Here is a 27,216-nt window from a genome sequence, read left to right as displayed (position 1 = left end):
GATAATCAGAGGAACCGATGATCACGTTGTTTCTTCTAGATGGAAGATTTCTAGATACTCTTAGAATTATTGAGCTCGAGAACGTTATCAAAGAGTTGGACTGTTTTATTTTATTCTGTTGTTTTATGTAGTCAACGTCATTATTTTGGTTATTTCCATCTTGGAACCCTACCACTTATTATACTTTGTAGCGATATTCTTTATATAACAAATGGGGAGTATTTTTGAATTCACTGACTAAAAGGCGATTGCAATCCGTTTATATGTTGTTTTGTTTTATTCATTTGGACTTATATACAGAAAGAATTTTTTTCTTGAACTTTAGATCCGACTCTTATATATCCGCTTCACCGCAACTTCCTCAGAAAAAAAATATGTATAAAATACGACAGTTTGCAATGCTTGTTGAGTGCCTTTTGAAAAACTAAATGTATTATCAAGTAATACACCATATATTCCTTCGTGTCCAGAACATTCCATGCGAATGTTTGCTGTGTTATTTCAGCTGCCATGAACTGAAAAAGTATTTTGAGAATTTTCGTTTCTCCTTGCGTTTTTGATGTAACTTCGTTTAATGACACTTTTTACATTTCTTCAGAATTCGTTGATCCGATTTCGAGAAAACCTGAAGTAGTTAACTTCTGTGGAAAGCTGACCATGATCAAATTCCCGGAGAATTTCTCTATCGCAAAAAGTAGAACCGTAAATATCATTATACGACTGAGCAAAGAGTCAGCCATGTCACAAGTATACGAAAAGATCATCAAGGAGTAGGAAAGCAAGGATTTTGTAGAAAAGGTTGAAAATCCAGAAAACAGTACCAAATAGTACACTATATTCCACAACAGCCAGTAAGGACAGACTCGAGCACAACACCGATTAGAATTGTGTACAATTGAAGTTGCAGACAATCATAAAATTTGACGAGTCTGAATGATTATTAAAGCACCACAGTATTAAACGATTTGACCAAACTACTAATCATATTTAAATCAAATTTCGTTGCTACAGCTACAGATATCGAGAAAGCATCCCTATAACTAAGCTTACATGACCAGGACCGCGATGCAACGATATTTTTATGGTTGAGTAACCCAGACGAAAGTGAGTTGACAACGTACAGATTTAGATCCGTATTTTTCGGTGCGACTTGTTCTCCATCTATTTTGAGTTTTGTCTTGTTAAAGCACCTACACCAAACACAAAGACACTACAAAATACTTGAGAGCGAAATTTAATTTTGACAAAATACCATCAAGCGTACAGGACGAAAAGCGTATGAAAGCTTACAGCGCAGTAGCTTTTTTTTAAACGAGCATTACACAGCTTTAAAAATGGCAAAAACGAGAGTTGCTCCCGTGATAGAATTAACATTACCTCAACTGGAGTTAATTGCTGTATTAATTGGAGCCAGACTAGTGCATCATCTTCCAAACGCTCTCGATTGTAAAGAAATCACTTTGCAAGATCGTGTTACACTGGCTCAAAACATCAAAACCGCTAAAACGCTTCATTTCAAATCAAACTAGTCTGAGGGGAGTTTACATCAAAGTTTTAGAAGAAATCACTTCATTGTCATTTTATCGACGCCCTCTTGAGATATAAGTATACATCTATCCGTGGTCCAGTAAAACTTTGCCGTTTAGACCAGATAACAAACTTTGTTGGTGCTGTAGATGATCTTCAGTTCAATCATGGACCGATTCAGAACCACATTAGAATGACTAGGACAGAATGGAAATCCATTATATGCAAGATCAACTTTTTACGATGCTCGCAAAAGCTTTGGCATGTTTCTGTCCTAAGAATTTTTATGGCCGATGTCTGAAATTTCATCAGACCCAGAATTCGTTTATATTCACGCCAGGGTGCTCATGACGCAGAACTTCATCTAAGGGTCAGTTGAGATACATGTCATGTTCAACGGAAACAAGTACACGCACTTGCTTGGATATTCTGGTCCTAATGGAGGAGAGATTTTCTACCGTTACCCTCAACAAGGAGAAAATGGAAAACCGGAGAATGAGATTTAGGGGAAGAGCATTCTGTTCTAATGAATGAGAACTCCGTTTGCCGGAATCGTTAGCCTGTCTGTATTATAATCACAAGATAATCAGATGAACCGATGATCACGTTGTTTCTTCTAGATGGAAGATTTCTAGATACTCTTAGAATTATTGAGCTCGAGAACGTTATCAAAGAGTTGGACTGTTTTATTTTATTCTGTTGTTTTATGTAGTCAACGTCATTATTTTGGTTATTTCCATCTTGGAACCCTACCACTTATTATACTTTGTAGCGATATCCTTTATATAACAAATGGGGAGTATTTTTGAATCAAATTGAGAAGATTAAGAAATTGATAACCAATTACAACAGGAAATATTGTATGACAAACTGCAATCCCGCGGATTTAGTTAGGCGAAGCATTGGTGCAAAACAATTCATTGTAAGCTCGTTATAGAAGTATGGGCCGAAATGGTTAACTGCAAAAAGCACGTACCCATAATTGAAAATGAATAGGGACACAAGTTCCGTTTTATCAGCTTTACGTAGACAAACGAGAAAAGAAAGACGGCAGCCAAGATTTTACCGAGACTGTGTCAACTGAAGTTATTTTTCGACGAAAACAGAATATTACGATTTAAAGGACGAATGGAAAACGCGCCAATAGCAAAGGCTAGAAAATTTCCCATATTACTAGCCTCAAATGTACCATTTACAATTTTGATAGTCAGAGAAGCACACAAAAGTATTTAACATTCTGGAGTAAAGAACACAATTTCGCATAAAAAAATATTGGATTCCTTGTATTAGCCAAGTCATACAGACAGTGATACGAAAATGCGTAATATGTCGTAAAGTGAATGGAACACCTTATCCGAAACCAGATTCTCCGCTTTCGCCTAAAATGCATTTGCTTGAAGCACCCCCATTTATTGTAACTGGCATCGACTTTACTGGGGTAATGAACGTAGAAGATGAACACGTAAGTATTCGAAACGCCTACATTTGTTTGTTTACGTGCGCGTCAACTAAAGAAGTGATTGTGGAGGTTTCATCAGATTTATCCGAAGATTCATTCATTAAAGGATTTAGACGTTTACAAGTCATAAATCAACACCGAGTGCGATAATGTTACTTTTTCGCGGCCCCCAGAATGTCGGAAATAATGTACACTACTCTGAGATAATGTATCATATTTGTAACGAACGAATAGCGGACAGCCGTTCGTGGCATACTCGTTTTTCTGAAAGATGATTTTTTTTTTAAATTCATTACGTAAACAATTCGTTTGCCCTGTTAAGTATTGGATGCGTTTCGTGCATTCCAAATTCTTAATTTGACTTGTTTCTGTGCAAGTGGTCATTTGTTTTGTATCATGATATCATATATTATATCATAAAGTCTAGAGCAAACTGACAGATGGATCTTAGATGATAAAATTAAAAGGGACGAAGAAAAGGCAGTTATGATTTACCATACAAAGAGAGAAAGGCTATACAACAAAATCTAGGAACAATGACATCTTGACAGATGATGGATTATTAGGATAGGGGTGGACAGTCAAGGCAGACATGTACAAAAAACCTGGTGTTTCCAGAATATATTAAGACAACATTAATCACCAGACAAAGTGAAATGGTAATCACAGTCAAAAATATCGACAGGCCCTTAGGAAGATGGACACTTTCATGTAAAAGCTCTTTACTAGTAACGAAAAATGCAGAAGTATACGCAGCGGTTTTGGCTGCACACATGCGCCCTGAGGGACAGGTTAGTGTGAAAGCGTGTTATCAGTAGAGGTGGATTGCAGAGTATTTCAGACACAATCAGTAAACAGTAGAGATGGCTAGGAATTACACTAAACACTAGTTAGAGAAAGTACAATGCTGAACTTCAATTTGTTTGTTATGACATTGCACCGCTGAACGCCTAGAATAGTTGAGTAGGAGATTGGGCATCTTTACTCAGCGTACATACCGGGAAAGTTGAGACCATCTGAAGACATCAGGATACATAAAACTTATCGTACACAATAAGTCTCAAAAGGCAAGAGATAAAGATACCTTGAACATTTTAACATTTGATTGATCTTTCCATTCCACTGATGCTGCTATTCCTATATTATCGGTTGATACGTAACGACGATGTGCAACATGACAACAATTCACTTCTAGGAAATTTATCATAAACATTTTATATCGAATGTTGATCGCATTTTAATTTCTTCTAAATCGTACAGAATGTTTTGCCAATCGCCGAATGGACTTCAACCGATATCATTTCTCGTTCTTTAGTTTCATTTAAAAAAAATAAAGAAAAAGGCTCACTGACGATCGTTCTTAACTTTTCTTAAATGAAAAAAGAAGTTGGTTGTCATGTTTTCCTGCTATCTCATGCTGAAGCATGGTTAAAATTTGACCTCGTTAAATACAAAAAAAAAGTTAAATCTTAGTCAGACATCGGTAATAAAAAAGATTCGTGTCTTATCACAAATAAGTAGACTTTTTAAACAAAATGTACGTATATATTTAAAAAATGTATCTTCAGCAACATGGCAACTTAATATCTATTTTTTTTTAAATTTCAGTTCTTGTACATGTATACTTACCGTAGTTGAAATTATCACTCCAACAGAATAAGTATCCACTTTGACTCCAGAATTACTGGCAGTTTCTAGTGTGTCTGTTTTATACTTTTTGCCCTTTTCCTTCCTAAGGGAGGGTATCCGAACGAAACTAAACGAATCATCGGTTATATCCTGATTGCTGTTAAAGGTAAAGGAAGATGGTCCATTTTCAGAACTAAACCGATTGGTTGAATAACCAGACGAATTCCCTGTACTGTATCTGTTGCTAGAGTAACTCGTTGATACATTTCCTGTACCATATCGGTTAGTTGAATAATATGTTGGATCATTTTCTCTACTGTATGTCTTCGATGAAAAATGCGTACTCGTGTCAACTGTTAGAGGCCGAGATAATTTATTGTCTAAGCTACGTGAAAATCTACCCAGTCCCCTTGAATAGGGTGGCGATAAGGATCCGTCTATGTAAGTATTCACATCTCCATTAAGATTATTTTTTGTAACTGAGGAAAACGACAGGGAGGTATTTGGAACACTTTTCTTTGTTACCCTTCGCTCTTCTTCGTACACAGTTGTCACCTTAAAATAAAAAGATGAATGTAGATATACATTTTTAAAATAAGTCTATTCTAATTTTATGAGATAATGCAATTTTTAAAACAGTCATTGATAAACAACTGTTACTTTAGCTAACCTGATCTAAAAGGCCACGTGAGCCTTTGTCATCACTTGGCGTCCGTCGTCGTCGACGTCTGTCGTTAACTAGTCTTTAAAAAGCTATCATCAGAAACCACTCAGTGGATTATTATTGGAATATAATTAAGTCTTTCCATATTCAGTTGAAGAGCTCTACAAAAATCTGTATTGGGTCAAAGTTATCGGGCGACTCCCAGTTAGAGTTATTGGTCTTGAATTGCGAAAAAAGACGTTTATTTTGCAGTTTTAAGCTAATATTGTGAAAACTATAATAGTTAAAAAAATTAGTTGATGAATGATCCTTATGATAAGGCCTACAAAAGTTTTTTGTAAGGTGAAAGTGGTCGGAAAACTACTTGTTAGTTTTATTGCCATTGAAAGGCGAAATATGATTGTTTCGGTTAGTTTTCAACCAATATCTTTCAAACCATAATAGATAGATAATAAACTCATTGATGAAATCACCCTTCTGATAAGGGCTACAAAAGTCGTCTCCATGGGTCAAAGTTGTCGGAAGACTCCTAGGAGTTATTGCTTTTGAAAGGCAAAACATGACGTTTTTTTGCAATTTTCGGCCAAAAAAAAATACCGAACAATACTCCGATTCATAATCAAGTCAAGTCCAAAATAAATATGGCAAATAGATATTACACCACCGGAGCAGCTGGTACCGCAATGGTCCCGACTTGGTACAGGTACTTCAGGCGAAATGGTGGGTTAAATGTAGGTTTTACAGGGCGCTGAACCTCCCTCTTCCATTGCGGCCTGGCAATACCAATAGTGATCAAAAAGCATTTGCGTGCTATTGTCATAATTGCTAAATCAACAGTCACATCAGCACAAAGAACATTTTACAAAAACAATCATTACTCATTGTTTTAGAAAATACTAAGTATTTTTCAACTAAGGACTGGTATTAAAAAAAGAATTTATTTTGTACGAGACATTTTAAGACGCATTTCCTCATACCCCTGATGCAGGAGTTTGTTACGCAGACGTTTATGGCGTTCAAGGAATTCAGAGTAGTGAGTATTTTCTCTAGCGTAGCAAGTCAATTGTGAAATATAAACACCATATGCTGGAGATGAAGGGATATTGTTGCACAGGTAAGGCAAGTTTATGATATTAAAATTAAAGTTGTCTCTTTTATCATAAATCTTAGTGCTGAGATGACAAAGGTCAAAAAAAAAGAAGAAGACGCAGGACAGGCTGTTTCTGTAGTCTCCTTTATCTCAAGCTCTGGTGGATATATTGATCGTAACCATTTACCAAAAGAAGGGTTGTTGATGAATAATACATCATCAATATATCTGTATGTGAAGTTAAATGATTCAGTATCTTTTATTCTTTTTCTTCTGAATAAGGAATTAAGTCTCGTATGAATATAAAAACAAGTCGGCTAGGAGACAGCACAGTTAGTGCCCAATGGAATGCCTACTTGTTAATGAAAAATAGCTCCTCCAAATGTGATATAAATGAATAAATCAAACACAATTTATCACAAACCTACTTATCTGTATAGCACGCTTTGTCCTTCTGCGATGTTTTAGAAAAATATGTGGATATGTAACCAAGAACAACATAACTTTTTGAAGCAAAAGATTTACGAACAAGTCCTTAGCGTACAAAAGTCTCCATTGGGTCAAAGTTGTTGGATCATTCGTTATTAGGGTTATTGCCCTTGATGGATATTAAAAAAAGTTCAGTATAATATGATCTGTCTTTGGTGCAATTTTCAGAAAACCGTTTATTTTTTCACGGAGTAGCATTCCTCTAAAATGCACTTTTGACGATTTTCCAGTTTTTCCCGTTATCCAGTAAACCAAAGTTGCTTAATTAGTACAGATTTCACTATTCACTATTAATATTTTGATTATAAATACATAATGATATGAAGAGTTGAATATGCCAATTCTTTCAATACTGAACAGGTGATCAATTCAGGCCCTTGTGACCCTCTTGTTTTATTTTGTAATGCTATTTAACGATTCAATTTTTACTTGTTATGCATTCATTTAGATTTAAAAATGAATTCTATCAAAGTAGTAAGATTTTGTTCCAATCAAAATGTTTTTTTTTTTAAGTTTATAAGCTTGCTATATAATGCTTTTAGTCGATTATTTTCTATCACACTTCTGGTATTTTCATGGACAAAACATCCAAACAGTTCTAACAAAATCTTAAAAGTTAATCTACATTGAACAAAGTGTCACGATGCTGGCGTTTTAACTTTAATTGTAACGAATATAGAACATTTATGACTTTCTGTGGTCAGAGTAGTACATTCTAAGAACTAGTCAAAGATAACTTTCAAAAGATGTCAGAATACTAAAAGAAGTAGTGTTGATTCCAGAAGTGGAAATTCAGGGAACCAGGGTTGGAATGATAACCAATTAGAACAGAATAAATGCTTGACAAAGAGAATAGACACACAATCCAGAGATAGCCGCTACACAAAGAGAATAAACACACAAAAATAAAAAAATATTCAATTACCAGAAGAACACAAGCATAGAAACAAAATTAAATGAGCAACCCGGTCTCCAAACTGAGAGCATGGACTGAGTGTAACGGAAGGGTAAGCGTCCTCTGCTTTTCTAGAAACATTCGCCGACTTGTTAATTAAAATGAAACATATTATGATAAAGTCAGTCTCAAAGGGATCTACTGTACATAAATTTTCCCTGACAATGCAGTAAAGAAAGACTATTTTTTTCTGTACTGCTTCGTCACAATTCTTGTGCTCCATAAGTATCAATTACTGATGGTACAGTTATTATTGACCAATTTCATTTATTTTTCTCATACAACCATTAGCCATGATAATTTGCTACGCCTTCAGCTACGAGTTCTACTTAGCAAATGTTGTATATGTTTTTGAAATTAAAAAAAAAAGGTTTAACTTGCTTTTCTCTTGTGGTATCTTAACATATATTTTTATGATTTCAAAATGCATGAAATAAGGACTAAAACGATATTTCATACCATCAACAAATTATTATGTATACATACGTGAACTTTCCACAATTTTAATGCTTTCTTGTTTTTCATAGCATAATGTTCTAACACTATAAACATCCGAAGGGTTTTGTAATCACATACATATCCTAAACTTGATAAGGCAAATTAGTCTCAGAATGCACTCAAACATTATGCTTCTATCTATGATCCTGTATTCATGATATTGTGGAGTATGGCAAGATGTACATAATTGATATGCACTTCTGTGCAGTTTGAATGTACAGTTTGCATGTTTACAGTGAATAAGAATAAAAAATATTTCAACACATTTATGTACAAATGTGTATATTAGAATGTATATTCCGTGTTACATGTTTTCCTGGATTTAGATATTCCATATTTCAAGAAAATGAATTTCAACTCTTCCGTATATTATTCCCCCAGCATTGTTTGCTTACGACAATTCCATTCTTTTATTTCATATAAATTCCATTTCATTTGTTCAGATGTACAGTGTACTACTCGTATTAACTATGATTTCAATTGCATTTACTTTATGCGTTATTATCGCCTTAGCCGTTCCTAATACATGTACCGGTATTTGATAATCCGAACAACTACCGGCATGGTCTTTGGTGAAGTTAATGACTGCCCACCTCAACTTAAATTTGTGGTTGTCTTCGACCTTCACATGCAAGTGAAGTGATACATCCGTTTAACCCAGTGGATAATATATTTTTTCAAACCCAGTTGTAGCTATGAAACACATACACAGGCAAAATATTTCATACGAATTCTTTTGAGGAGGCATTTTTTCTACCTTTTTTATAGCTGTGATTACGATGATTAGCGAGGAAAAATCATAAGGGAAATGTATTTTTTCATTTATATTACCGATATATAACGATGAAAATGGGTAATGACACACTCTCTTGTACTCTAGAGGCAGAGTCCGTGAATCAGTAATCATTTTAGTACAACTAAATGTCCTTGAAAATTAAGCAGGCGCAAGTACAAGGATACTTTGGGTCAACATTGTGGGTAAGTTATTTAATGGTAGAGCTTTGAACAGTTATATGCATTACTGATTTAGTCATGAGGACAAATCAAATAAAACCGGGAAAACGTGATATTCGATTTATTGCTCGTGTCAAACAAGCCTGGCGAAAGAAAACAAAATAAAAAATGATAAAGAAAGGGGTGCTTAAAATATGTGGAGGTCTTATGCTTTTAAGATGACCTGCACTACTGTATATCATGTGATCAGCAGCATTAGTGCCCGATGAAATTACATTTGTAGCAGTATCAGATTGTCATTGTATATGTAAAGGTTTATGATTTAATGGCGTGCTAACTGACATACCAAATAGATACATTCTTTAAGATTCGATCTTATTTACAACAAATAAGATAGTTTATCCAAGTAAATCTTCATGTCACAAAATTGTACGACAAGTCAAGCATTTCAATATGGATTTTAATGTAACATCATAGATCTTGTAAAATAACTCCTCTCCGTTTTAAGGTACCCTTGACGACAGAACTATATATGTAGGAGGAAGCACTATACGGCAGCAACTGCACACATACACAGTGTAATTAAAGGTGTTCAGTCATGCTGATCGTGTAATGCACATTTTAGATTGTAAAACTAATAACCTTATGACTTTATTGTAAGTCTGTTACGAACGATGACTAATTGACAAAACCCATTCTGATGCTGAAGACGGATTTGGATAAATAATTAATATATCTAAGTCCTTCGGTTCCAGGGAACATTTGCATGCAAACGCGTGAACCGGGAATTACTGATTCACTCGAATGCATCGCACTTGAAAACCATTTAACATAAAGTCACTACACGTATTACTTAATAAGGACCTTGCTTTCCCTTTGTTTTTATAATAATAATGACAATAAAGATGAATCAAAACAACGGCTGTTTCATCATTTTATGTACAACTGGTGGATTTTGTTTTGAGATGTGATGTTTTTACGTTCTAGATAAAATCTACCGCTTTTTTCAAAAATTTTTCAAATTAGTGTGAAGCTATCTCTCGTTTTAAGCAGTAAAATACTTAGATGAAATTATGAAATTTACATATTTTTAAGATCAAAATGAAATATTAACACTATGTTGTTGCTTTATCAAGAATATTATTCATTTACTTGCTGACCTATTCCTTCACTCATATGAGGCCGACTTTATAGCTGACCTGATCAGAAAGAAAGAATATCGTCTGGCTAGATCCTTCAATCTCAGTTTCCGCTATATAGATGAAGTATTATCTTTAAACAATCCTAATTTCGGGGATTTGATACATCGCATCTATCCAAAAGAACTTGAGATAAAGGATACTACAAACACTGTGCCTCATATCTTGACCTACACTTAGAAATCGATGGTAAAGGAAAACTATTGACCAAACTTTACGACAAACATGACTTTTCATTCAGAATTGTCAACTTTCCTTTCATTTGTGGCAACATCCCTTCGGCACCTGCGTATGGAGTGTTCATATCACAACTCATACGTTATGCCAGAGCTTGCCGAAACTACGCAGACTTTTTGTATCGCGCTAGAACTCTATCAAATAGGCTTCTGGAACAGGGTTATGTTGCTACAAGATTGAATCATCACTACAGAAGTTTTATGGTCGTCATCATGAACTCGTGGATCGTCATGGTGTATCCATCTGCACCATGAAAACTGATTTATTCAAAGGGTCATAGTTTTCCTCTCCTCGTTTGTCTACCCCGGACTTGACTTTTCATGAGCAACTCGGTGGGTGTTTCTAGAAAAGCAGAGGACGCTTACCCTACCGGCGCACCTGGTCCATGCTCCCAGTTTTTAGTGGATTCCGAGTTGCTCATTTGTTTTTGGTACTTTGCATGTATGATTTTAGTTACTTTATGTTCTTTGTTGTGTATGTCTGTTTTCCATGTCTGGTCTTTGTCCCTGGATTACCTTCTTTTGATTACCGCTATAACCTTGGTTCCATTGATATTACTCTTACCTTACTCTATTGGGGACAACAGAACCATCTAGCTTGCTATTCGTATTTATTCTAGGTCTTAAGAATTATCATTGTACAAGTTGTAGTCTGAAACCACTTCACGTATCAATTTGTATGAGTGAATAATTACTAACCTCTTTCAACATGTTTGACTCTCATTGCTAAAAATGTTTGGCATGCTCGAAGACCTTGCTTTATGATATAATACTATAATTCTCTTTCTACAGGTTTACAACTCAGTTGTTTTCAGCATTAACAGTTTGATGATACTCTGTACAAATTATTACTTAATTATGTAAGCTCAGTGTTTAATCACTTTAAATGTACATGACAGTTTGACACGCATAGGGTGTCGTGTGAAAATTTTCCATAACAGCAAGGAGTCGCAAAGTAGACAACATTCGAAAATTGCAGAAATACTTTCAAGTACATGAAAATGACCTTTAACTGCTTTTATCGATTTTGCCTATTGTCAAACATTAATGCATTTCCCGAATAAAAGAACCCCATAAAGTACACGAAGAAGTCTTGAACGAAAAGAAGCCAAATAAACACACCGTTTGTTTCAACAATTAACAGTCTAGAAGAGGCAACAATTATGCTATATATACACAATGTACAGGTGCACGTACCATATGTATAAAACGTATTAATAACATAAGAAAACTTCTAACTAACTACAATGTTGTGTACCTACCCCATTTGTAGTTGCTGTACTTGTGATGGTTGAACTTCCAGGTTTCATATACATAAATTTAGCTGCATATGCCATGATACCAAGATGTTCTTGGTCTTCTTCTGCTATATCCGATGCTGTGAGGAGAGGCTCAACTCCTAACTTTGTACCGCCATCTAACCCTGTAGAAATATTTTACAATATCAATGTAGAAATTTCTTTGTTAATACCTTGGTAGACATTAATCCATGGCATTCATTCCTTCATATTAGGCTTGTTGTTTGCCATTTATTATTCAGGAAGTTATTGATGCTGAAAAGACTGTGGTATATTTGTGACCAGTTATAGCCGAAATTTTAAACGAACACGGATAATTTCACTTTTGACACAGTCAATCTGTTCCAAATAACCCTCAACCGTGGTATACTAATTCTTAAATTTAATCGAAAACTTTCACATGTTTTCCTTAACGTAGACGTGAAAGCAACCGTAAAATATTTCCCCTCCCCGCAATCAATCGGCCCGATAATTAGAATATTGGCCAGATTAAAGGACAGCAGTTCAAGTCAAGCGCATCGCAGACGTTGTTTCTGTCTTCATAAACCTTCCTATATAAGACTTACGTTATTGTTAAAAGTTTAGTTTGTTTGATATTTTATGACCGAAATTATGAAAGGAATGGATATTTTACAGTAGTAATTGAACTAACTTGCCGACCAGAAATAGTTGTCGTGTGTTCATAGTTGTCCGTTGTGATTCGCTTCAGGGAGAAATCAATCGACGGTGTATAGGATGTATCTTGAAGAATTTTATAAGATAAACTATTTAAAACTTAGTGAAAATACCTGTTCACGCTTATGTGGTTCTTTGGTTGACTAACTTATATAACAGATTATGTAAATAAGCTTACATCCAAGGATTACATATTTTAATTGATAAGAGACGCTTCTATTTTTGCCTGACTACCTTATGTTGATAGTTGCATTAATGTTATACACTTTTTATAAATTTTACGAACTAATTTTATCAAAGTTTAGCTTAATATAAATTAACCTTACTTTAATGTGTAACTGTAATATTTATTATTTGTTCATGTTATACAGAGTTCAAAGGCTCAACTTTATCAATTTATTCTGAAGTATAATAATGCACATGCATGTAGTATTCATTTAAGATAAATCTTTAGACAAATTGACCTAGCATAGGCGGATTGGGGGGCGGGGGTGGGGTGGGGTGTGAGCTCCCTTATGCTATAAAAATTTGGCTGATAATATAGAAAAAAACAATTAAAATTCACTGGAGCGAATCACTTCCTAAGGCCAATTGGATTCGCCATTGCTGGTTCTCAATGTTCCAAGCCATTGTTGAAACCTTTCTTCTACTTATAAAATTAACACGTATACCTTGTAAATCGTTCGACGTACCTTTTCTGAATTACTGAATTTAGTCGATGGCTTTTTTTTTCATGATGAATTTACCCTTTCTTACGAGTTGTACAGGTACAAGAACACCGACTATTTTATAGCTTACAATACTTAAAAGGTTTTATTCCCATCTGATAAGTTGAATTTGTTGCAGCCTCTTCAGTGTAAACTCATTTTTGTTTTAGCTTACTTGTATAAACAAAATAGTGTAAACAATTGTCGTACCCTAATACATATGTATATTAAGTTTGTTTTTTTTTGTTTATTTAAAAAAAAACTACTCATTCTCCTCTCTTACCTTCTTGTAGTCTCTGTATACTTGAAATTCTTCTGTCAGAAGTGTCAGATATTCTGGCACCGAGATTTTGTACCAGTTCGGTCAAAACACGGCCATCATTCCAATCTGTCTACAAATAAGGCAACGAAATTCGGCATTATCATTCCGAAAAATCTAACAAATTATTTTAACTACAGTAAAGCATGTAAATTTGTGTGTAAGAACAAATTCCTCCTACTAAATTATGACCATTCGTTATGCACAGGAACATGTATTTTCTTATAGTGCACGACAAATTGGAAAATTCTTTATAACACAATTTAATTTTTGATTATTTTTAATGCATTTCTGTATTTTTGTTTTTTGCTTTTGGTGTTCTTTAATTTCAATTTTTCTTATAATCCGATGAAAGCTAGACTGACAAATCTGGCTGACCACGAAAAGAAAACAAATTTAAACTCTATTTAGACCCTGCTAGTTTAAGGATTTACATACAATTATATACCGATCGCTAAGCAAAATAGGAACAAGTATTTATTTTAAGTTATATGCAACCCGACTATTATAAGATAAACTGATTGCATATTTTGATAAATTATATATATAGGAGTCAGTGCTTTTTTAAAACTGTTCAAACTTCTAGTCGTATGAAAAATTCATAACTTTTGACAGTTGACAGGTTTAACCATTTTTAAAGTTAACAAGCCCTTACTGTGAAGTTGAAAACTGGAACATTATGAACAAGGGGTTGAATTCTTTGTAATGTAGCAATGTAACCAGGAGACCCAACTTTAATGAAGTATGAGAGATATGTTATTGAAGACATCTCATCGAGCTCTGTACTGGCGAGATGTTCCGCACGCAATATAAGAGGTATTCCGAATTGATTTCTTGCCTGCTGCATGGCATAAAGACAATTGTTGACTCTGAAAACAATAAGGGTTAACTTTAAAAAAGTTTAGGAGGTTTATCATATGAATTATTCAACAAGTATGCATGCCACGAAAACATCTAAATATAGATACGGTTATAGTAATTTCATTCCCCATTTTCATTTTCAGATCTTGTAGTACAATATTTTGTATCCGTGAGTATTTTACTCCAGTTCTTACTATTCAGGTGTCCACTTTTTACTATAAAGATTATGAAGATTCTGTGAGTAACAATGTTCGCTTTGTACCATGAATTGAAGTAAATATGTTCAAATTATAAATTGTATGTTTGTAAATAAAAAAAAATATAACTGCACACTTTTGACTTGGCCTTTAACCCTGTGTGCACTCGTGTGTGCAATCAGTCCTCGGAAATTCCTTCGGAAAACCCTTGCGGTGTTTAGGTACATAATTAAGTACTTTTGAATTAAATATAGTACCAACTTCACTTCCAAAGTTTAAACATTTTTGTAAAGCGGCATTAAAGATGTCAGCTGGTATATGTTTCTGGGCTCAATTAAACACATTGTAAACCTTTAACAAACCATCAAATTCATTAAATCTACTTTGCCATCTGATTCTTAGATTTGACCGTGAAGATTTCAAGCGTATCACATTAGTATCTGAATAGATGACAATAATGTACATTAAATCTGTTAAAAGGATAAATTTGTACCGCAGTAAAGTTTTACTGAGTGGCGTGTATTTGATCGTTCAAGTATAAACTGCAGTTTGTTTTTAATTAAGCTTTTCTGTTGCTATCGACAAGCTTTAAGTCGAGTACTTGATCATTTGGAAGAATTGGGAGAGAAGAAAAAACATTGTTGAATTCCCTTCACACAATTCTGCGGTTGTTGCTCGTTTCTTGCCATGCAAATGTTGTTATGTTTGGTATAGAAAGCAACACTTTTAGCAAGATAGGCATATTTCAACTTTACTTCAAACATGCTTAAATGTGTATAATAGAAACAAACTTTAAAAAAAACAGTGCGCTTGCATCTGCTTTTGCAAACCTAATTTACTCTGTGCGCTAGTTCTGTTCATGCAACTTAGAAATTATAAGGTCGTCATCATGAACTCGTGGATCCTTATGGTGTATCCATCTGTACATTGAGAACCTACTTTTTTACCCGTGTCATAGTTTTCCTTTCTCCTTTCGTCTACCCCGAACTTGAAATTTAATGAGCAACTTGGCTTTGTTTCTAGAAAACCAGAGGATGCTTACCTACCTATAATGCACCTGGTCCATGCGCCCAGATTTTAGTAGAGTCCAAGTTAAACTTGCTCGTTTACCTTTATTTCCTTGTACGTGTTTTTTTGCTTCTTTTGTGTTTTTTGTTGTTGTTGTGTGTGTCTGTTTATCATGTCTAGTCTTCATCCTTGGATTATATTCTTTTGATTTCCCCTCGAATCTTGGTCACCTTGATCACTTTTTTGACATGTTGATGGGAAGCTACGTCTTCATATACCATGCAGGTTATAATATCCTCATATTAAACAGAATTAATTTTCAACTTTTGTTTGGTGCTTGTGACCTAGTTTCAGGTTTTCAAAAGAAATATATTTTCGTGGTAAAACTCAAACATTCAGATCTTTATCATACTGTAGTTTTACTTTCAATTCATAAGAGCGTCAAATGACAGTATTTTGTACTTACTTGTCATTCCGGTCCATAAACATCCACTTGGGTGAAAGCCCTGGCATACAGAATTCAAGCAAAGCACTGAAATGAAGAAAACAACTGTTCTACAGGTCTCTGAGAACAAATTAAAAACAGGACATGAGGAAGAACACAAATGAATAGTGTTATTGAAATGAAAAATCAGTCGTTAGTCGTTTTATTTGTGAACTATAACGCTAATGAACTGTCTGCATGATTTGTCTTGCATTGGAATCCGTTCATTATAGTTAACATATTTCTTATGTACCGTTTCTCTTATTGTTTAGTACCAGAGACCCCTGAAATTTAACTTCCGAAGTTTTGCATGCTATATCCACTTTTTTATAGTTCCCGTGATCCATGCATGTTTATAGCCAAGTAATACTTCATATATGTATCATAATCCAGAACTGGTAAGTACTTACTTGAGAGCGATTCCATCGTTCCAGTCAGTAGTGAGGTTATTGATTTTACAGTTAGGGAGGACGGCTTGGAACCAGGCTAACAGCCATGTCTTGTCCTGTATGTTTGAGAATCCGATCTGATATCTCAGAATCATCTGCCATATCAGTGCTAGTATCAGCTTTAAGTTACCATCCGCGATGTCTGAACTATCTAAGAAAATAGAAGTCCGTGTTAATGCTGGTGTTAATGGTACACAAAATCTAACGACAAAAATTATGGTTCACTGAAATTGATCGCCCCTTTCAAATTGCTCTGTCTTTAACGGCAGAGCAAAGAGCTCTGTAAATTTTGACTGTCAAATCGTTGATACTTCTAATGGAAAATGTAGGAAAAAAAAAGATGTTATCAAAAGTTTAGCCAATTGTTACATTTACATATGACGAAGAGTCTTAAGTTTATATAATTAACGTTTACTGATGGACTCAACTTAAACGATAACACAGATTTTGAGGCCATGAATTATCACGATGTATTTGTAATAGAACAGCGATGATAAACGTCATATTTACAAACATCTAAGCTGAAATAAGGTTTCTGTCAGCGTTAAAATATTAAATTAGAACAAATAATACAATAAACGACACAATTATCAAAAGATCTCTGAAAACCGTAATACATTATGTCCTGACTTGTCAATCAAAAATAAATCTTCAGTTAATTTTCTTCTAACAATAACAGAAAATCAATGTTTAATCCATTATAATATGTTCTATGACCAATTTAAACACTGACAGTGTGGCGATCTGCCCTCTATTATCAGCGAGACCCACTAATTCAATGACTCTTAAAAAGTGTTTTTCTAGTCTTACATCAATTTTTAAGTATTACTCAGCCTTGGGACAAAGACACTTTCGTCCAGGGGATCGTATTGTCTGTTGACATGCGTATCAGTGGTGGTCCAATTACAAACATGTCAATGTAACATCTTGTATAGATAGACCTGAAGGTAATTCAGGCATGTTAAGGTACAAAATATATCTGCTCATCTGGGTGAGAAAGCTGAAGATATACATTGTGTATGCTGTGGGTGGTATTTGGAATACATGTACATGTACATGTAAATTTGTACTCATTACAATAACTAGACTTTACATTAATGACGAAGGCGTCTTTGTTTTTATGTTCTAATTTTGATGTTTTCTTCAATTATTATACATGTAGTTCATAAAAATAGTAGCATTCAAAGTACAACAATCCAAATCCAATTAAATTATCTCTTATATACATGCACTCCTATCAGATACAAGTACATGTAGCAGTCTTATTCTCACTTGTGATTTTGCTCCCACAGCGATGTATATACGTAGAAAAATGGCTTGGAATATAGGGGTATATGGAGTCTCTACGATGATTTAAGATTTCAGAGGTCATTTCTTTTACATTGAGTCTCAAACATAATTCTAGATTTGTTGAGATAAATCAACGAGCATTCGTTAAAAGAAAATATTTCAGTCAGTCACTTTTTGTAATATTTTTAGAGTTGCATTCCTGGCATTCGTGATGTATACATGTTCTTCTCTCGAATGTCAATACATGTATATCTCACGTTGTGTAAATTGACCGAACTGGTCTCAACAATTTGATGGCGACAGAACTAATTATCCGGAGTCAACAAACAATTAGAACTGAAAGTCGTATTGCATGTACTGCTGTAAATATAATATGCCTGATTTTTTTCACAAATCAAAGATACATCCCTAGGTTGCCCCATGCATCAAAATTATCAATCCTTAATGTGCATCTTTCTTTTTGCATGACATGCCTTTTTGTACCGGATGCTGTACCGAATCTAGTAACTACTCGCCGTTCGTGAACGGCAAGTAATTACGTATAGGACCGACTAAATTGACATCGGTCAAACGAAGTTAAAAGTCAGTTTAAAGTTATTCAAACAAGCCATGGGCGCCTATCCTATATTATTTAAATACGATTAAAACTCTTTTAGGACGACCACAATTTACTGACATTAAAATACAAAATGCGGTAAAATGACAAAAAATGTACCCAATAAACCGCCGAAAAATCGCTTAAACTGACATATTTTTCAATGTCAAAACCCCTAGAGTATTTATGCTTTAGTAAAAAATGGCTTATATGGTATTTTCTATTTAGTATTATCACAATTTATACTTCTGGGGTTCTTTTGATGATTTTTGGCGATTTTTGTAGTCAGAATTTATCAAAAAAATGCATAAAATGGGATTTTTGGTCAAAAGTCACATAAATTCGACTCCACTAATTTAAAAAGTCTCAAATTTGGTATCATTCGATAGATAATTTAACTTTTTTACGTAAATGAATCACGAAAAGCTACTTTTCAAAAAAGAATTTAAAAAAAAATATTAAAAATATTACCCCTACCCCTAGAAAACTGGTCTCAGTATCAAACAGACTTATCATTCGCAGCATACTGACATTGTAGAACTCATATTTTAGGCATTTATAAAAAAAAAATGAAAAAAATGCCTCAACATGAACTAAAATGTTAATTTTTGGCAGATAAACGATGCACATGTTGGGTACTATTGTTTTGATTATCGAAGTGTTCAACATATCTTGTCATTTCAGGCGCGTGTTTCAATGTGAAAAATCCGAGAATATTCTTTGGCAACAAAATGATTCGGTAATGGGAGGTATAAAGGTACCTGAAAATCACCATGAAGTTGATGAGTTGGGGGGGGGGGGTGCACGGCGGACCCTCCCTGACCATTGACTAATTGTAAACAAGTCTTATCTTTCAAAATAGCCAACGCAGTAAAATTTATTCTTTTTACATATAAGTTTCTACATTTTCATTCTGGAAATAACTGCGTCGGATAAAGAATACATGTTACAAGTATTTGTTGGTACATACAATGTATGTATAGCATGTAATACTTATACTTTAGCTGTTGTTGCATAATTATAAATTGATTCAAAAAGTTCAAACCTTCTCAAGCCTGTAACATGAATATAATCATACATTACACAGCAAAAAAGGGTAAATTATCAGGACTATGAGCTCATGATAGATTCATACATATTTATCATAAACTAAAAGAGTACAAAGAATATTTTACAAATATTGTACATCAATGCTATAAAAAATTAAACAGGATTAATACAGAAGATTTGACATGATGCTCGTCTGTTGAGATGCATGCGGGTGACGCGAAAGTACTGTATTAACGGTTTGACTGGCAGAAAAAAAAGGGTTAATTTTCCCTTCAATATTAAAATATATAAACCTTTGTCTCTCAAATACTATTTTCAGCTATTTTAAGTCTACATGTACATTTGTCAGGCAAATTAAAGAATATATTTAGATTTGTCATGATGCTCAACTGAGAAATCCAAGATGGCGGGATGACGCGAGGGTACTGGCGGGGGCTACAGATACAGAAAAAATATACTTTCTTTCCTTCAAGATAATTAAAACTTGTTCGCAAATAGTATTCACAATGGTACTGATCGCGGATGCATGTTAGTGCTACCGCAAATTATGATATTTAGCCAGATTTTCACGTGGCTTCATTGACAAAAATGACAAATGGAATCAAAAGCATGGATTGCACTCTTGATAACAGAAATTACATTTCAGCGTAATGTGCACGGCGAAGGTATGAATTAAATTAAGTACATGTACAAACTAAAACAATTATAAAAACGAAAATGTAGATTTGAACACAAAGTTTAAAGATTGTTGATACATTGTACCAATTGAAAACTGAAATTTTTTTGATTCAGGTCCATTAGTATTCCGTACAAAATCTTTTTTCAACGGTTTAGTATAGTACTTCATTTAATCTGTTAATGTTATCATTGGCGACAGTACCTCGTTTAAAGAAACATAAAAAGTAAAGTTTCTTTTGTGAAGGCGGTGGTTTTGGGCTGAATACTCAGCATATATAGGGAATATTTTACAGTTATCAAAGCGCAATTGAAACCATTAGAAGACCGTTTTAATAATAAATAAAATGCTTGTGATTTGGTGGACCAAGAATGATACATCCGATGTATGTAAAAGTCGGAAATGTAAAAAGGCTATAGCCTCGACCGCTTTAAGTTTTTATTTTTTTCTCATTTATCTACCCCAGACGTGACATTTTATGATCAACTTGGCAGTGTTCTATAAAATCAGTGGATACTTATCCTACCGGTGTACCTGAAACAAGCTCCCAATTTTTAGTGGAGTCTGGTTTGCTCATTTACTTTAGTTACTATGTACGTGTTACGTTCTTTGTTGTGTTTTCCTTATCTAGTCGTTACCCTTGGTTAACTAGTACGTTATTTGTTTTACTCCGAATCCTCGCTCTTTTGATTTTTATATGAGTTTATAGACTCTAATCAGAGGAGCAAGGAGAGTGTCCCTACGAATATGTTTTTACACGTACCGGTACATGTATCTGAATATAGTGATTACATTTCGAAAAGAGGTTTAGAAAGAGTAATCAAGGGAACCAAGGTTATAGCGGTAATCAAAAGAATGTAGTCCAGGGACAAAGACCAGACATGGAAAACAGATATACACAACAAAGAACATAAAGTAACTAAAATCATACATACAAAGTAACAAAAGTAACTGAGAAAGTCGGACTCAACTAAAAACTGGGAGCATGGACCAGGTGCTGTCGTTTTCATAATTTTTTGTTTCTGTTGGCAAGGCAATGGAAGACCGTCGGGTTCAAGCCGTAAAAGAAAAAAGTTCGAATACAATGCAATGATCCTTTTAAAAATTTACGTATTGTGATATAATGTGGCACAAATATGGTCAGTAACTGTCATTATTTATTTGAAAACTTATCAAGAAATAGATGAAATGAAATGTAAACAAGACACGTGCAAACCTGTGTATCCGTAATTGATATTTTTTTACCAAGATGAAAGTATTTTTAACCCAGGTTAAAGTCCTGTCGGCAATCTTCGGAAGTAATGACGAAAAATAATTAGATCAGAACTATCGATCTTCTCCGATATAAAAAAAACACGTTGTTTTCACAATATTCTGTAGGTATTATCGACATTTATTGCTTCAATTGCATTACTACAAACTTATTTCATTTTATCAGCAAAACTCAATAGAATCAAAACTGAACAAAGTTGGCAGCTTTAAGGTAATTTATATACTCTAGTTAGTTTACACTCTCCGAGATTCTGCTTTTCTTCCTGATGTCTCCACAATTTTCATTTTAAATCCAGTGCAATGGCAACATACAAACGTTGGCCTCTTCTGAATTCATCAACGAAAAATGCTTTATCCAGATATTCCTTACATAATATACAACTTAATGTAAGCCAAAGGTTTTCTGTAAGTTTTAGAGTACCATTAACCTAATTCTGAGGACGGATTATATTATACAATGAGATATCTTAAACTGGGAAAATATTTTACCTACATTGTACTTAAGGCCTTATAATGAAACTTCATTTCATTAATAGCCAAATTAAAATATGACCACAATATCAGTGTAAAATCATGTTTTGTATACTTAGTACAGTATATGTTCAACAAAAGAGTGATAAGACAGGAAATATACCAAGATAAAATGGTTCACAAATAAAAGTGTTAAAGAATTACCATAAGGAAGAAATAAAGATGATATACATGTATGAACCAAAAGAACACGGTAAGCACTTGTACAACTGTACAATCATGAAAAAAGTTTGTCAACCAGGTGCACGATGCCTAAGGTCAGTTATCTGTCTCCTGTAACTTTATAATTGACCACAATCAAGTTTGTTAGATAGTTGACGGAGGAAAAAAAACTATGCAAGGAGAAAGAAGTCTAGTCTCACTGCACGTAGATAGGCCTAGGATGCCTTGGTATCGGGGGAAGCATTTAAAGAGAATTATTTAATTTAGTAGTAACATACTAAACTAAACTTTCAACCTAAAAAAAATTTCCGTAAACACAAAGCAGTACATTGACTGAACATCAGTTTTGTTTTCATATGAAGGACAGTGGTTGTAAGATCTAAATTATAATATCTCTCTTCTACCCGATTACTACGTATGGGTGCGCTTTCCAATACGCCAGTAATTTCTCCCAGTTTAACCACAGGTTGTTCCATTAGTGTTTCGTACCCAATGACGTATATATACGAAGCAAACAAGAAGTAGATCTAACGACAGTAGATTCGCACTGGGTAATGGAAAACAAGCCATGAACCAAGTTTTATAGTTTTTACATTATTAAGCAAAATTACAACGAAAATTATAATGTGCTCATATTCTAAACGAAAAGTACTAACAAGACATTATTAACACACGACGATTTGCAGTCTCACCTAGAATGATACAGATATGTAAGCTATGGGTCAGAACGGGAAATGACTCGATGAGCATAACCATTTATCCAATTCTAAATTTGACATATGCAATGTAACCTTTAAAACAATAATAACCCTAGTACGGTTAGGTTAATTTTTTATACATATTAACTTTCACCACATATCACATACATTACCAACATAGTTGATACATTGTTCATATGTATCAAACATAGAAAAAGATTCTTTAGTAATTTAGAACCTGGTTACACAGCCATAATGAAATATATATAGAAGTGTTCATGGACAACATACGACATTTAACAGACCACCAATTGTTTTGGGTTTCAATTACCCGTACTTAATATTATACCCGAAGCAACTAGAAACACCATAAATCGTTTAAATTCCTTTACAGGATGACAGTAGGCGGGTTTTGGGTAGGTAGAAGACAGTACTAATGTAGTCATAACGTGCTTGACTTCACACAGTCATTTAATGATGCATGGCGTCAAGGTCATGCTGTAGACGAGACTCGAGCTACTGATCTTCGACGCGGTCACATACAACTTTTGTGTTTTGACTGGAGTTACGTTTTTATATAGAATTGCACTTTAAACTGAAGCATCTACATGTAGTAGAGTTTTGTATCGGTATATTTTAGTTTTGGGTCTCTCATTGACTATGAATACCACTACCAAATATTTTTTTTTGTGTTGAAGGCGATGTCATCATTTGACAGTTTGTTGAAAGTATTAATGAAGAAGCTACATAGGTCAAATGCACGCTTCGGTTTTGTAATACTTTGTTTTCCAGTAAAATCGGCTTTCGATCATATCACTAATGGTAGTTTGTCCCACTATTACTCTTTTGTATATTTAGGTTGGTTACTTAATGCTGTCCTAAGCTAGAGTTATTTGTATGACATACACGCATCTTAAAAAAGTAAATGACAATAAATTGTCAGAGTTAGCCAGCAGATCATTGTCAAGTCTAACAACCCAATATTACCGGACCTACAAATGTACACATGAGTACAAGAAATGTGTAAAGAGGTGGACCGAGACCCCCAATTAATACTTTGTATTCAAGTATTCTAAATAGGCACATCGTAATAGGTTTGGTTATTCATTAATTGGTAACAATATCATTGGTTAGAAATTGGTTGCAAGTGTTATCTTATTTATATAATATACCACAGAGAAACAAAATCTGCAAAGAAGGCGTAAAGTGGTATATTTTCTCTTAAATGATTCGTTCACAACATACTACAGAATTTCACACTAAAATAAATTCGTTCTCAGGTGTATGAAGGACAATCATGTAGGCGGCCTTTTGAAAACGTCAAATTATTTCTAATTTGCAGCATTAAACATTTTACTCACCGCTTTAAGTACAATCATATACAATATAATAGAGAATGTTTGTCTAGTAATATCATACTGTGCATGTGTAAGTGCTTCAGGATCAAAGAAGTAGAAAATTAAACTTACCTCATTTTATTCATATTTGCTTGTATGTGCGTAAGCAATATAAAAAATTTAAATCTCAAAATTCGAATATATCAAATAAACAATTTCGATACAATACGCATTTACTAAAATTGAATATGGCTAACATATATGTATGACGCATTAATTGTTAATGACAAAAGAAAAGCAACTCTAACGGTAAATGGTCATGAAAATAAAGGTACACTCGTAGTCGAAAACTCACGTCCGATTACGATGCGTAACTTACACCTCCAGGTACGCAACGTAATCTGCCGTGGGTTTCCGACGATGAGGTACACTTAAACCTATTTTATCCGACACCTTAGTTTTCCAAACACTTGTACAGTCTAGGATTATTTTTTCTTCCCATACAAAAAGATTCGATCTATAAATGCATCATAACTACTTTCCAAATTGTGTATTCCCAAAACCTGTCGAATCCGTCACAATACCCAGGTTTGGTTGAGTAATACAAGTTCCACGTGTTCCCTGAATTAGCTTTTAAATTAATCTTCTGATATTAATAATGATAATATCATTAATTGAAACGGTATAACATATTTTGTCAGAGGACTAGTTTACAAAATGGCCATGTGTATTTATGTACATTTTTTACAATATAAAATTAAAAACAACTACATGTAATTTAGTAACACAATGTAATGACAAACATATAAGCTACACATATTGATACATCAGATATTAGCAGTAGCAGTACTAAAACAATTTTCTATATATGCTTTTTTGACTCAATTGTAGAAAAAATTCTTATATTTGTTTGCATATTGTTCCATAATAAACTACTTGGATCAAATGTATAAAGACTGGCCGTTTGAAATATTCCATTCTCCGGGCTCTTATAATAAAACATATTGTACTTTAGACGGTAGTAGACTAACATAGAAATACTGAAATGTCCCACCCAAGTTGGTCTGGACAGAGTGAGGTAGTGGCAAGAGACAGATATTTAAACAGTACTTGTGGTGGAGACAAAATAAGTATACTCTTAATATGAAGTGACCGTTATTTATTTCTTTTTCTAACAATACTTATGTCCATTATCCAGTATTCGCATTAATTTGGCCAAATTTTTAATACATTTGTTGAAGGGGGTCCACAACTGTTCTAAAAATACATCATTCACTTGAAGAAAAGTAAAAAAAATGAATAATTAAAGGTTTATTCGGGGAGTTTTAGGTGTGTATTTATATAAAACTGTAATCGAGTTCAAAAACGGTTGAAACTGGGTGTTAACTTCGTATAATTCTTACTCATAATAGCCAAATGCTACAGCAAAACCATCCGTATCCGATCCCTTTCAATGACCCAATACTACAGTAAAACTACTCGTATCCGATCCCTATCAATCACCGAAATAACGTCTCGCCATCTATTTACTAAAGAGTCTCTTTGAATAATACCATCTGATGATCTTTAAACTACTTAAAATGGTCAACAGTCTAAGTCTCATAACATTTTAGGTGAGACAGGTTTGACTGTATAAAGTAAATTATATGTATACCTACCGTAATGGCAAAACTGAGATCGTTTACATGTAGGAAAAAATCATTAGGTGTAAATTTTATATGTGCAAACATGCATGTCCTTAATTACAGTTTATAAATCATACAATGTATACATTATGATAATGTTAATGATACCTGCAAATATGAATAGAAACCGCTACTATGTAATTAATATTTTCATGCAACGTACGAAACACTGCGTTCTATGCACATTTGCATCAAATCTAATTTAAGGTTTTATTAAAAATGTTGCTATGCCCGGATAATTGTGCTTCAAGTTTATTTTGTTCTTTTAATTATATTTGTCACTTGCAAAGTTGTGAATAAGTGTGAGAAGATGAAGAAAAGAGGCAATTCTATAATCATTTTAGTTTTGTATACGCTACAAAGCGCTCCTTTTTACCACTCCCTTTTCTCTACTTGACATCTTCTCCGATTTGATATTGACATTTGAATTATAATGACAGATTGACAAAATTGTACTTAAAACCTGCATATCAATTGGAAACTACACATCATGTACATTTAAATGGTAATGTTCTATGTATGTACCAATTCATTTAACGGAGGAAAATAAAATGTAAACTTACCTATATTTACAATCCTAACCCCATCGTCTGAAATAGCATCGAGGGCAACGGTTATGTTTTGTAACCGGGCATACTGATTATTCGTCCCATTTCTGATCCCCAATATTGGTTTCCGCTGCAGAACTTCCACTAAAGTAGACAAGTATTTCGGAATTTCCGTCCGTATATCACTGATAAATTCTCCTCTAGGTCTTAATTGTTCATTTACCCAATTAGTGAATGTATTTTTCTGTATCTCCATCCAAGTCATATTGCTAGTCGGAACTAACCCATTTAGGGCGTCCTTCGTATAAAATGAAGTTTTCCGAATCATACTTATCCCGTTCGGATCACTCCGGGATTCTTAATTCATGCCTCAAGGGGGATATGTAATTGGAAAGGTAATACGCTATATGCTAAATTCATCTGATTTGATGAAAAGCCAATTTAAGACTGACTTTAGTCATTCTTAAGTGCTCGTTTTGATTTTCAAATATAGTTTTTGCATAATTTTGTTTATAACGCCTTCAGGTTCGACGAAACGTACATGCATGGTTCAATGGTTTCAAATTACCATCATAGTACGATGATTTTATTTACTTGCAAATTTACTTTGACAAAAAATATTAAAATAAAGCTGAGTTATGTAAATTTTGTTTTTTTTCTTAGGTCGTTGAAAG

General features: G+C 34.0%; 1 protein-coding gene across 2 annotated transcripts in view; it reads right to left on the bottom strand.

Annotated features, from left to right (window-relative positions):
• The window catches only part of LOC148624868 (gelation factor-like), a 51,844-nt gene extending 24,873 nt beyond the window's left edge, over positions 1–26,971 (bottom strand). Inside the window, exons 1-7 of one of the 2 annotated variants that reach the window (XM_088567909.1) lie at positions 26,558–26,971; positions 16,660–16,849; positions 16,232–16,297; positions 14,355–14,568; positions 13,664–13,772; positions 11,963–12,123; positions 4,616–5,170 (exon numbers count right to left, since the gene is read on the bottom strand). In XM_088567909.1, coding sequence (XP_088424035.1) covers positions 4,616–5,170; positions 11,963–12,123; positions 13,664–13,772; positions 14,355–14,568; positions 16,232–16,297; positions 16,660–16,849; positions 26,558–26,870 — 1,608 coding nt within the window. In that variant the 5' untranslated portion in view covers positions 26,871–26,971. The remainder of the gene's footprint in view (positions 1–4,615; positions 5,171–11,962; positions 12,124–13,663; positions 13,773–14,354; positions 14,569–16,231; positions 16,298–16,659; positions 16,850–26,557) is intronic. The other variant, XM_088567910.1, reaches the window with a different exon arrangement.
• Between the last annotated feature and the right edge of the window lie 245 nt (positions 26,972–27,216).

The sequence above is a fragment of the Perna viridis genome, chromosome 2 (genome assembly GCF_037379345.1).
Source record: "Perna viridis isolate PV_CMFRI_1.1 ecotype Kerala chromosome 2, ASM3737934v1, whole genome shotgun sequence".
Lineage (NCBI taxonomy): Eukaryota > Metazoa > Mollusca > Bivalvia > Mytilida > Mytilidae > Perna > Perna viridis.
The sequence above is the reverse complement of the archived record's forward strand: the minus strand, read 5'-3'. Positions and strand labels throughout refer to the sequence as shown.